At 38.2% G+C, this 13,994-nt stretch overlaps 1 protein-coding gene across 1 annotated transcript in view; it reads right to left on the reverse strand.

The window, feature by feature from the left end:
• Positions 1 to 13,994, reverse strand: part of TENM3 (teneurin transmembrane protein 3) — a 666,217-nt gene that overhangs the window by 75,034 nt on the left and 577,189 nt on the right. Inside the window, exons 15-19 of the mRNA XM_053940099.1 lie at positions 11,686 to 11,896; positions 11,048 to 11,149; positions 10,708 to 10,902; positions 9,216 to 9,416; positions 6,181 to 6,366 (exon numbers count right to left, since the gene is read on the reverse strand). Of these exons, the coding sequence (XP_053796074.1) occupies positions 6,181 to 6,366; positions 9,216 to 9,416; positions 10,708 to 10,902; positions 11,048 to 11,149; positions 11,686 to 11,896 (895 nt within the window). The remainder of the gene's footprint in view (positions 1 to 6,180; positions 6,367 to 9,215; positions 9,417 to 10,707; positions 10,903 to 11,047; positions 11,150 to 11,685; positions 11,897 to 13,994) is intronic.

Raw genomic sequence — 13,994 nt, forward strand, 5'->3', positions numbered from 1 at the left:
TACATTAAACCACTCTGAAATGTGAATATTGTCAGGGATTTAAACTTCTGAGAAAAGTGAGCCATGCTTGGCAATTAGCATCAGCACTGAAATGACACTGGGCATCATAATACTGGTTATCTGTGCTGCTAACATGCAAATGTAGAGAAGATAGATCAAGCCCTCAAACTGGTTCATTACTTACTCTGTCAAGCCCATGTGTCAAAAATGTATCATGTAATGATATACAGCCATATCAAGTTTTCTATAAGCATTTCATTTCATTAACTGAAGGAGCACATTTGTCTTTACTTGCTCTCTGATCTTTATACAGAGATAAAGTGTCATTTCCCTGCAGTCATATTTGAAATCTGTAGTATAAGGAGCCCCAAGCTAAACACGTGCTGAAGGGAACAGGTGCAGGCCATATAACTTATTGCAGGAAAAATTCTGTCTCAGCATTCCTCAACACTTGCTGTACTTTGGTGCTTACGCTGATCTGATTGTGGTCACATGGAAAACCAGCACACTGATGCCTTCGTGTTTGTGCCCAGTCAGAAAACCATTTTAATCAGTCACCAGAACAGTCTGTGCTAAGGGAAACACACTTATGGGAAAGTGCTCTAGACTTACTTTTTTCATAACTCTGAATATCTAAACCAGATGATATTCCTGATTTTCTGGCTAAAATAGATGAAACTAGAAACGCCTTGCTGAGGAAAATTTATTTTTTTGGTTTGATTGATTTGAAAGTCATGCTACTGTTTTTCATGCAAAGAAAAAGGTTAATTAATTTGCTGTTCCTTGTTTTTTTTTTTCCTCAACTAAATTTTAGGGGAAATTCTTAGAAAATAAACCAATTAGATCCCAGTTCTCACTGGAATATAAACATAAGCTGCACACTTCTCAGTGAACCACCACTGGCTTTGATTTTCATTTCTGCATTCCAGGTAAAGCAACCTCATGTGGCACTCAAAAGTAGCATGGAAATACCATGATGCTAACTTTAGCCCTCCTGAGGGATTAATATGAATGCTTAATGACATTAATCCACATTTAGCTCATTTATGTTTAGCAATATGCTTTCCATGCATACATATACAAATATTAATTTTGGACTGAAAGATAATAGTTCAACATGATAACAATTAAACAGCTGTAACCTGTGTTAAGTAATGGAGCTGCAGGCAAGCTTTATAAACAGATGGTCTTACCCACCCATGCTTAAAGACTTTTAAAAAAGAGGTGTTGACAATTCTGAACAAGAAGGCATAGTTTTAATGCAAATTGGTATATTTGCAATTTAGATTATGATAAAACTAATTTAGTCTGTAGAAAAATATTAGGCTGCACTGTAAAAGTGAGTTGTTACACAGCACATTGATATAGCAGGTACCCCACCAACATAATTATTTACTAATTTCATTCAGCTAACAGAGTTTAATGGAAAAGCAGCTGGAAAAGTATTCATATTTATGGGCTTCCTATGACAGTTACATTATATACTCATGGTACATGACAGTTATATCACAAAAAATAATAGACTTTCTGAAATAATATCTGTTCCAATCTCACAAAACAACTACTCAGACAGGAGAGGGTCACTGAACTCATTGCAAGCCAGGACAGAAAGGAAACAAAAGCATACTTTAGCACAACTTGGTTATGAAAACTTAATTACAGAGCAGACTTTCATTCAGGCTATCACCTGGGCATCAGCTGTGCATCTGCTGTCTTGTATCCCATTGAGATGCTGGTTGAGCTTCAAAAAATAATATATGGATGCTCACCTTAGACCCATGAATGTCACTTGCAGACCAAATAAACAATTGACAGATGATTTTTCCATAGCTCTGCTGTTGTTTTAACCCATTCTCATGGGGATACAAGAAATTGTAAAACATTACATTAAAATATTTTAGCAGTGCCTGTTGTGAGGCACTGGCATAATGGTTTTAAAGTAAATCCGGGTAGATTCAAACTAGGCTTAAGGAAATTTTGTTCAATTGGATGGTGAAACACTGGAACAAGCTGCCCAGAGAGGTGGTGAATGCCCCAGAAACATTCAAGACCAGGCTGGATGAGGGTCTCAGCAAATGAGGTTGTGAGCAAATCTAGTTGAAGATGATGCTGCTTATTGCAGTGGGGGTTGACCTCTAAAGGTCATTTCCAATCCAAACTATTCCATGATCCTATGATTTTACAACTACAGTTCTCTAGAGGTTAGAGATTATAAGCAACTTAGGTGCCTTGTATTGTTTAGTACTTGAAACATACATTGCCTATATTTAGTTCAAACCTCTAAGATGCTAAACAATAGCACCAAGTTTTGAGTTTTGCTAATTCCTATTAGATTCATTCATCAAAATGGTGAGTATGTACTTATCTCTGAACATCTTTGACATAAATATGTGGAAGTATGCATTCAGAGCAAAGGCAGTGGCTCACAAGTGTGGCAGACATCAGGTGAGATATGGAAGTTGCACTACCCTGTGCCAAAGGCCCATAATGGAACAGTGGATATCAGCAATAGACAGCAGGTTTACTGCATTAGTCCAAACAATCTTGTCCACCTTACTATACACATTGCTTCAAACAAACAGACCTCCCCTCCTCCCTGCTTTATTTAGTCTACTCTGTTCTCTATCACAAATCAAAATATATAAATTATGTATGTATATTATTTCTCCAATCCAGTCCTGTCATCTTCAGCCTCAGGGAAACCCTGATGTTGAACCCAGATAAGCAGATGTCTAAATTTTTTTTCTGAACACAAAAAGCAAACCTTTGTAATCACCTACATTTTTTCTTCCCAACATCCTGAAGTACTGAAATAAAAATAAATATCAATGAAATAGGTATCTGGCAGTTTAGAGTAATTAGAGTTTCCTCTGACTAAATTCCATTTAAATATTTTGAAGTATATGTAAAAATTGGCATAATTAAAGAAGCAATCTAAGATTTAAATTATATTAGAGAGAAATACAACTAAGGACTACCTTGCTTTAATAAGGAGACAGGTTTGTTTTTTTCTTTCATTCTATGTCTTAACACATGTCAACTTACAATGCAAACAGTGGGCTAACTGAAAATGGGACTGGACAGACAGTTATCATTTAAGAAGACATAAAAAATGTCAGCTGAGGTACAAAACAATTTTTTTTACCATTTTGAACGGCATTCATGCTTTACAAAAATACCATAAATTCTTTGGTCAAATGAGTTATGGATTCGGATGATTCAGTATATATTTCAGTTAGTGCCTCCATGAGTAATGCATTCACATCTGCCCCATTTGTACATCCAGCCAGAGATCTGGAGGGCTATTCCTTTCCCAAAAAGTGAGTGAAGAGAATTGCCCTTAAGATTTACAGTTTCTTTGCAATATTCCTTTCTCAAAGAAGCTGTTAATTTTGGCTGTTGCACTTCATAGGGCTTCCAGCTAATAGCTGCAACAAAGAAACATATTTGCATTTCTAAAATACTTCACAGTACCTCAGCTAAACAGTTAATGACTTTTAGAAATAAGAAGGGTGCAATTGTTTATTTTTAGACATATAAATGGGGAGTGAGTAGGCTTCTTTCATACACATAACACAAATTATGCAAATATTCTGTTACTAAGTAGAGAGCTGTAGGTAGCATAAAATGCCTGGATTACATATGGAGGGTGCCAATAAAAAATTGGTTTGCATAGAGAAACATTCTGAAGTCCCTTGTGTTTTGAAATTTATTGCTCAGAAAGAGCTACTACCTACTGTAGGGTAGATGAGAGAAAAGCAAATTGACTCTTCATCTGCCAAGTTAAGGAGGCAGCAATTTTCCCCCCACTAAGTCGAAATACTGCTGGAAATGAGCAATAAAATGACCTGGATTCCCTGTAACATGGAAAGAAACAGGTCTAAAAAAAATAAATGTAAGAGCAGGCTAAAGCCTGTACCTCATTACTTGCCTTGGAGGCTGTAAGGGCAATATAAACAAATCAAACTATCTTTACAGAAGCAGCCAGAAAGTAAACACCCGTTTAAAGAATAAACAGGTGGGAAGAGAGACCTGCTTGCCCAGTGCTGAGGAGAAACTTGTTTGTGCTTAATATGTTGGAAAAATTGTTCAAGAGCAGTTCATCCGTGTATAACTACAACCCTTGAAATGCTGCCAAGGTCAGTGAGACCAACAGCAGAGTGATCTGCTGAGTAATTGCTCGTTGGCAAGTTAAAGCAGTCAAGGGAAAGGCTTTATCCGACTTCTAAATATTTACTTTCTTTTATTGTTCAGAAAGCAGTTCTCTCCCCACCTCTCTACTCTCTTTGTCAGCATGTTTTCTGGAAGCTCCTCAAAAACGTTAACCCTATTGATTCTCCCTGTGATTCTGCAGAAGCATCTTGATTACCTCTCCCTCACATGTTTGGGCAATTTCATTAGTAACTAACAAAAACCCCAAACCAACCAACCAACCTTTAAAAATCAATTGTGATTGCTGTAAAAAATAATTCTGAAGTCAATCTTATTACTTTCACACCTGACTCCCTTCTAAAAAAGAAAACCTTGCCTCATCTTCTGGGCATAACGATGTGGGTATTAATTAATACAGCTGTAATGGGCCCTCATTTTCCCTGCCCTCAAAACTCTTAACCACTGCTTCTCTTACAGCACCACCACCTGCCCCTCCAGCCAGGGCTGTAAAATACCTGGGAGCACAGCTTGGGTTTTGCTATTTTCTAGATATTCATGTCCCTGTTATGGCTTAGCTGTGCTAACACATTCAGAGTTCGTGCCCTTCCAAAACTTCAATGAAAGCTAAAATTCTTCAGGCTCTTTTTAGCTTGTGGCAAAAGCAAATCATACTACATTCACATCCATCAGCTCCACTGCAGTTAGACTTACTGTCCTATCTTGTTGTTTCAGCTACATCACCTCTTTTAACCATCTCTCCTCCATCTGTCCAAACATAGAAGCATGTAGGGTTTTTTACTTATTGGACTTTCTTTGATTATTCAGGTTATCCATGATTTCCTCATCACTCAGTTTTATGCTTGCCTTTGTCTGACCTGTGGCTACTTCTTTTGTTGCCAATTCAATCCACCCCAAAGTCCATAGCCATGATGCTTCTCATACTTGGGAGATGTGCCCCATAAATACTTCAGTCACGTGGTTAGTCCTGGCACAGCCTCTAATGAGCTTCATTCAATGCTCTCCACTCACCAAAGAACAAACTAGTCATCTCTTATATGCAGAGCATTGCCAGCTCCTCTGCCTGTGCTTCCTACCTGTTGTCATGCAGAAGTTTTTCTGTGTGGTTCTGCCAAGATAAAAATTGTTTGGATAGGAGTCTACTCCACTGTTACAGACCTGCAGCATCTTGCACAAAGGGGAATTAGTGTGGAAGGGAATTTCTTAGCACTACAGCTCCACATTTTCTCAGTCCTCCTATTTACATACATGATTCCTCATGCTAGCTCATTGTCAAAGCCTGTGTAGTGGAGAAGGATATCCTGCTCTATATGGGACATATGGACTGTGAATGATTGGGTAAGAAAAGCTCCACTGACAATGGTATAGTAACTTCCAAAGGTTTTCAGGCACTAGAACTAACTTGGTTACAGAAACACATAAGCTGTAATAAGGATGTTTTCTTCCCAATCAGCTGTACTAAACTGCTGTTATGTTATTGACACGTAAGAAATTTGATAGTATTCTAACGTAGAACATTATGTTGACAAGAAGATAATCTTGGGCAGTTAGATCACATTTTTTACATGGTGGAAGTGACATTTTTATGTAGCCAAGTCACTTTTTAGTGCTTCTTCTCCTTAAAAGAGAAAAAAAGAAAGAAAAACAAGAGGAAGCTTCATTTCCAAAAGACATAAAGCTATCACATAGAAATAGAAAAGCACAAATCAAATAGTGTATTTACCGTTCAAAATAAAAGTAAGCTCCTCCTGGTGAGGCAATTAAAGGAAAAGACTGAAGAGGAAATTCTTCCACCTTCTCTTCATGGCAAACTAGGTATGAAGAACTGATCAGCCATTATATAACCGTTTCCTTTCTTAAAATAGCAACTCTTTTTCATGGATTGACACATGCAAATATTTGCTTTGAAGAAACATTCTTCAAAGCAATACACTTCTTATTGAGACGCGGCCAGCAGTGCTGGCTGTTTGTGTTTTGCAGCGAGGACAGGGTAAAGCATAGGCAGCCTACCAATGGTACAGTGCTCTCCGTTCCATCCCTGGCTACATTCACACTTGCCGTCCTTACAGGTGCCGTGCTCGGCGCAGCGGGGGTGGCAGGCCCGCTGGTTGCAGGCTGCGCCCGTCCAGCCCTCCTCGCAGCGACACGTGCCGCCCATGCACACGCCGTGCGTGCCACAGTCCGCGGAACAGATCTCTGCAGAGAGAAAGGGAGGCGGTGAGCACAGGGGAGAGACAGGGAATACAGGGGTTAGAAGTGCTACATTTTAATTCAACATGTGAAGAATAAGAAAGGCAAAATCTTTGAAAGTTAAATCAAAGGAATTTACTGTGAAAGACATTTTCACGTAAGATTCAACAGAATAGAGACCACAGAGTTCTATCTCTTTTATTGGCAGACTTAAGTGATGTTTAAGTGTTCACAGCTCTTTTGCTAGCTGGCAGTAATTTTCAAGCATGTTTCTTTGTGGTCACATATGCCTTAAGAGTAACCTTTTGTATCTTAGATTATATGGCACTCATACCTACCAGAAGTTACAGGGCACTCACAGTGACAAAATGTAAGGTATATCTAGATCATTGCCTGTGGTGAGTGAAAATCTAGTATGACAAAGTCCAAATTAGCAAGGTTTCCCCTCCACACTCTTCTCCCTGCTTTCTTTCAAAGTTGAAATGTGCCATTACTGACACATTTTTCATTATAAAGAATCAGCCTTAGTGAGACAAATTAGCACTATGCTGACACACTGACACATCTGTAAAGTATAAAAGATCATTTTAATCTTTTACTTTTAGTAAATTTGTATCACTGACAGCTATGAACAGTCTGGTTTCAATAATACTTGTTAAAAAAATAAATCAACATACAGCAATTGAACTTGTCATTTACATATAGTAACAGGATCTTCTATCTGATAGAATAATTGAAAAATATGTTAACAGCCAAAGGTAGTCAGAGGCCAAACAACACATATTAAGTCTCAGCTAATACAAGATGATAATTTACACCACCAGATTTTGCATTTACCATTTTGGTTCATTTAGTCAGACTCCAGCAAACTTTACTTCTGCTAAGCAGAAAACAGAAAAACAAAGAGGGACAGCCTGAGGGACTTTTTAGTTCCTTGGTGTACAGCTGTCTGTAGCCATTTATGGTTCATAGAAATACTATATATATTTTTTTCTTGTAAAAGACAGCAAGTAGTTCAGTAATAAAAGATCAAAATTATTTTTAACAGTAAAAGAAACTTGCATTCAGTGCAAGAAAGGTTTCCAGTCTCCTGATCAACAGTGTTTTTCTCTCTGCTGCCTCAAAGTGCTGTGGAGCATTAAACACAGTATCAAGGAGCTGTGACATTTCCTGTAAGAAACAGCCCAAAACCTTTATGGAGAAAGACAGCTGTAATTTCCCCCTCCTTCCCCCCCCACCAACTATATAGCATTTTATATCTACTTTGAATTACATTTTTGATTAAAAGATGCAAGATGGTTTGATTAACTTCAGAGTCACAAAACGTCACAGCAGCTCCCAGAAAGAAACGTTTACTTCTCTTCAATCTAATCAATTTTTCATTAGGGTGAAGGTGTTTATCAGCTTTTAGCACACCAGCTTTGAGCAAGGTACGTCAATCTTTGTAATGAATTTATTAATTAGAGTTAATTTAATTGAAGTGGAATTGAAGGGCTAATTAACGGACAAACTGCTGATGAAGATAGAGGAAAGCTCTGCTGATTTCAAACCTATAAAACCCTCTGATGGAAATAACTCATTCTTTTCTTCATCTAACAGCTTAACAACATGTTTATGGGTAAGATTTACTTTTTTTAGTGTACTGCTCTGAAGGTCATTTTGCACAGCTTCAGCAAATAATCTCTGCATGTTCTTACAAACATTCTTTTGTGAGTCTGACACACTTGAGATATTTGAGATCAGAAATATTTTATGTTATTTTAATGACAAATCATTCCATGAAACAGAAGTAAAAAATGGAGCATAACTGGTCATCAAAAGAAGTGTAGAGGATGTGTCAGTAAGCAGGGGATCCATGTTTTGTCTGAGAACTAGACAGGGTCTAACACGAATAGCCATTTTTAGTGCTAGAAACAGAAAAGGATTTTTTCTTCTAAACAAAATTCACAGAAGACAACATTTTCTTCTCTTTGTCACTTTTTCTTGCATGTTTGGAACTCTATCACTCCCGTATGCATAAACCATTATGAAGTATCACAGATCCTGGTCAGGAAGTACATTTGTTTCAAAAAGATGGTTCCTCATGAAAAAGTTATATTTATTCATAAGCTGGCATAAACCCAGCTAGCCCATGTGTTCAGTTTTCATTAACAAAACGTCTGAGTTCTTAGATGAACTGGTTTAGACAAATACATGTCTCACAGTTAGACATGATTTCTTTTTTGATATGTGGCTAACAAGATTCTAAAAAGTCATATTTGTCAAAAAGCTGCTGTCATACTTTAAAAATATTTAGATTCTGCTCTCTGTGCTAGTAGCTCTAGTTTTCTCCTTTTGTTTCTAACCTCAGACTATGGTTTTAATAAGCTCAGATCCATGTTTCAAGAAATTCCTCTGCTTCTTCACTCCTACCAACTCCTGCCACCCTGGCAGCCTGCGCCTTGCCTCGAAAACTCTTTAAGACTCATTCTTGCATTCCCTTTGCCTTCAAACTTGAATGCTATCTGTTTTTCAGGAAAATTACCTCAAAGTAGCTGGAGAGATTCTTAAAATGTGAATGCCCCTGGTTTCACTAGCGTAGTTTTAAGTTTCTAACTAGATGTATTAGGAAATACCCATATCATGCAAAGAACATTTTGAGCTTTCTTGTGAAATACCTGAAGTTTACATTGATTTTCAAATTCTTCAAACTCATCAATTATTTTGAACCTTTGAATCAATTTACAGTTCATGCTGAAGTCAACTCCAAGAGATCAATCAGCTCAGCAGGTCAGGTCCTAACAAAGTAATGTCATTAAAATGCTGCTATTCAAAACATCAACATTTTACAAAATGCCAGTGCTTTTAACTCTTACCATTGGAGCAATCTGGACCTGTCCAGTTGGGGTCACAGGTGCAGCTACCACTCTCTTGAAGGTATGTGCCATGACCAGAGCACTGGTCAGAGCACATCGTTTTCAGGATTTCACAGTTGTTGCCCCCCCAGCCTGGGTTGCAGTGGCACTCGCCGTGGATGCACACACCGTGGCTGGAGCAGCCTGGGTCCAAGCAATCCGCTGCAGGGAGATGAAAAGATCAACTTATACCAGTCAATCCTAACAACAGTAATCAACCCAGAGGTGCTAATGGCACTTTTGGGCTTCATTCACATTTCAAGACCTTATGAAATAGGCAGCATTGCACTCATCTTGAAAGCAAATGTAGGCTGAAGCTGTGAAGTTCACCTTTCATTCATTGCAATGAATGAGGAAAAGACAGAGTGGATGAAGATCTCTTTGTGCCAGCCTCCCTTCTCTGGCTACAAGGTAAATCACTCTTTGTCGTCACTAGCTGCAATTTTCCTTGCAAGAACACCTCCCTTTTACACCACTTTCTGATCCTGTAAATTTTGTGCATGCACATAACTGGCATCAAGACAATTACAGGTTACCACTGAATCAATGGAGAATCTTTCAAGGTTTGCTCATTTTACTGAATTACAGCAAGATTGGCTTTGGGTCTTGGGCAAGTAATCATAATGTACAAATTGTTGGATTCTCTGCAGTACTATTCCCTGGTACAACTGACCCAATCCACTGCCATACAGTTTTGACAGCTATATAGGACCCCCAAATTGTTTAAAAAATGAATGAGTTGCATACCGTCTTTCTGTCTTAATTCACTTGTGCTTTAGATGATGAGATTTAATTTAGCAATTTGACTCAAGAAAATGTTACACTTGTAGGGTCAATGGTCTGAAAATTTAATTCCAGAGACTTAATTGCATTACTTTGTATGTGGAGATCAATAAATTCAATTTGATTGGGGAAGAAAATAGAAGTTTTTGCTCCCTAAAAAAACAGAATGGAAAATGAACCACATTTTGAACCAGACCAGAATGAATATTATTATGCATATCTCTGGAATACAAGAATAATGCATCATTTTTCCCCCAATGCATTCGAATCAGCACTTTGCACAATCTGGTCAGTGGAAAAGACTACTAACAAATGCAATAAATTAATGATCACTCTATACTTGGAAAATTCAGTAAGAATTCCTACATATGTGTTTCATGTGCTTTCTTCTTAGCTGATTTCAGCCAGATGAAACCCAAGCAAAAACATTACATGCACGTTACTTTGAATTTTCTCACTGCTTACTTGAGAATAAATAGAGTATAATAATCCTGTAGAATTCAGTTTTACTAGTGATTCCAAAACTTGATTTGTAGTATTGTAAAATGATTTTTGAAGGAACAGGGTTAGTGCATAAGATCTAAATCTAGAAAAATTTATAGAGCCAGATGTGCCAGCTGTTAACCTGACCAACAACAGCTGGTGCTGGCAAAAATATTTACTCATTTACCTTCTTCACAGTTTTCTCCTTTGTACCCAGAGTTGCAGGCACAAGAACCCATGATGCAGATGCCCCTTCCCCCACACTGGGGATCGATGCACTGACTCGTAGGCACGTCACACTCGGTGCCCTTCCAGCCACTGTAACACAGGCAGCGTCCTTTGGAGTACTGCCCATTGCCACTGCACAGCACCGGGCAGGCTGCTGTGAAACAGAACACAGCAGAACAATCAAAATAAAGATCTTCACCAAAGCTTTATAAAGAAGAACATCTGAGATATTGCTTTTCTGATGTATTTGTCTTCATGCTCACTTAAACTGGCTTAAGAAAAGCATTGGGTTGATTTACCTCTCGAACAATCGGGGCCCAGAAACCCAGGAAAACAATGGCAAGATCCAGAAACACATTCACCGTTACCATGGCAATTTCGGGGGCATTCCACCACAGACTCTAAAAGGAAAAAGAGAAGGATAATTCACAGGTGCCCACTGCATGAAGTAGCTATCATTGTATCATTGGAGCCACTATTAATTGACAGCTTGTTCTTGTTCCGAGAAGTGTTTACATTTGTTTTGTTTGAAGAGCACGAATAACTGTTATTTTCTACTGCTGATGCCCCCAGTATCGCAGGACATTATATTCCAACAAAAAGGCAAAAATTACAAGTGTAAAACTATATGAGCTTCATACTCAAAATCTAGTCCTGTGCCATTTAATAAATATTTCAAAACAGCATCCTCCTTTCAAGCACCATTTCACTAGAAGTACTTATGCCTTAGACTAAGAAATTAAAACCCTTATGCCTTAGATCATGAAATTAAAATATATACTCTGCATTTTATTCTGAGTAGCAAAAGAAACACATAAATGGAAAACATGCAAAAAAAAAATAGTCAGATCATTTAACTATGAAAACCTATCTATGAATTCCTAAAAAACCTGACCCCAAGCTACCATTTGGTAAGAGCTTTAAAGATTATGCTTACCTATAATTATGGTATTAAAAGACACCTGCTCTGCATTTTTCCCATCATTATAAAAGGCCAGGTGCCAGATGCCAGAATCCAAATACTGGATAAAACCTGCCTCGTGGAGACTGACAGACCTCGCCTGCCGTCCTGCTCGCTCCGACTCCAGCAGGTTGCGTTGCTCCCTTGCAATCAGCCGGCTGCCATCCAGGAGCTCCACAAAGTCATACTGCAATGAAGCACACATGGGAGCTTGACAAGTCATGGGCTGACCATGGCACCACCCTGACAATATGCTTGTATTTAGACCAAGAGTTTCCTTTTGGAACAGGGAAGCAGGAGCTGAAACCAACTCTTTCTTCTTTCTTTGCTCCCTGCTAAGCATTCAAATAAAATTACCAACTAGTTCTCATGCTTATTAGAAAGATTTTTTTCAGTAGAAAGTGGCCAATGAACCCATTACATACATTGAGGGAAGAAAATAGCAGTTGAAATGAGTCTGCAGTCATGACAGGCATCTTAATTACAGATAAGAGCTAACTTTCAAACTGTGTTACATACATATGAGCTAATAATAATAATAATATCCAATACCAATAATCTACTTTTCCTCATTTAATTTCAGATGAAGGATTAACTGCTCAATCCTCCTTTTGTACAGTCTGGAATTTTTGTGGAAGGAGAGCAAGAGCTTTACTTCTCATCACAGAAGCTCAAAACAGGAGAAGGAAAGCAGAAAACATTTCAACTATCAGAAATTACAAATTGACCAAGCCCCGTGGTACCTCAGGTCAATGGACAGCACATACTGTATTTTAAGAACTAACATGGGGCTTGGAAAAATGTAGCAGCATCTTAGCTGATAAAACAAGCAAACTCACAACACAAGTTCTTATGCATGTTATGCACGTTTATGCACCTTAACTAGGCTAATAGCACCTGGAGAGCTAAAACTGCTCCAGGCCCTACACTGATTTTACACTATCTGGTGTCTGTTCTCATGGCTTGAAACTTGTCTTCTGCATGTTGAACATGTAAAGATCAATATGTATAGAGCAAAATGAAAAAGGTAGGAAAACTGAAGAGCATTCTTGCTTGTGGCAGAGGGTCTCTGCTTTTACTGCTAAGACTGTTCAAAGTTTCACTTCTACTGTGACACATGTTTATCGTATGAGGTGAACTTTAGCACATAAACCTTCAATCTTTCCACATGTTCAAGATCTCTCTCAAACGAAATTACATCCAGGGCCTTTAAAGTAAAGGCCAGCATGCAGAACCACTGATTCACCAGATCTGGGATAAAATAAGTTCCCAGGACCAAGAGGATCAGTGATTTTCCACCTTGACTTGTGACCTTCAGAAACTGCTCCTGAGACAAAAGAAAATATGATAGCCTTTGTCCTGGAACAAGGGTTTAAGTACTTATGTTCTCTTCTTGAAATTGTAGGTCAAAATTCATTGGTATTGTAAGATTGTTCCTCCCCAGTATTCCAAATCATGTTCCCACCAGCCAGGATGTGAAGGAAATGCATAGCGAATATGACTCTATCAACACCCAAGACGCTTTCCCAGCTCATTCCCTGAATGAGCAGGAGAGAACATAATGTGATTAGGATGCGCAGAAGCCGGTGCCTCGGCAGCTCTGTATGTGCTGCACCGCACAGAAACGAATGCGATCATTTTGGGAGAGCAATTATTCAAAACTATTCAACACTCTCATTTGTCAGAGTATTAAATATTTATCTTGTTTTGTGAGAGAGAGAACAACAATTTTGGCTTTTTTTCACTCCTGCCTCTCTGGTGGTTTTAAGATTTTTAAAAAGGGAAGGCTCAGGGAGCTCTGAGTTTTAACAGGTCATTCATAGACATTAGTGATTTGTATATGGCAAGAGACCACTTTTGAAGAAGGACAATTTCAGATTAAAACTGTATTTTTGATACAGGAACAAGTGGTTACACCACTTGATTGGCCACTAATGGCTGACAAACACAGTACAATTCAAGATTTTCTATTTGTAATGTAATAAGGACATATGCTGTTATCAGAACACCATTTTAGACTACACTTAAAAAGCCATACAGAAGGGAATTAACTGTTCATTCTGCCCCCAGAAAAAAAAAATTGATCTTAACAAACCCTTTTAAAAGCTGCTTTTTTTATATTTGGGACATGGCAACAAAAACAGACTGGAAAAACAATTATCTTCATAAGCAAAACCATACCAATTTTATTTTCCTCCTATGAGGATAAATTAATTTCCTTTACATTGAGTCTAAATGTGATGTTTTGTCCTACCATTCCATATAGTTTTGCTTTAAACCAAAGT

Source organism: Vidua chalybeata, chromosome 4, assembly GCF_026979565.1.
Source record: "Vidua chalybeata isolate OUT-0048 chromosome 4, bVidCha1 merged haplotype, whole genome shotgun sequence".
NCBI lineage: Eukaryota > Metazoa > Chordata > Aves > Passeriformes > Viduidae > Vidua > Vidua chalybeata.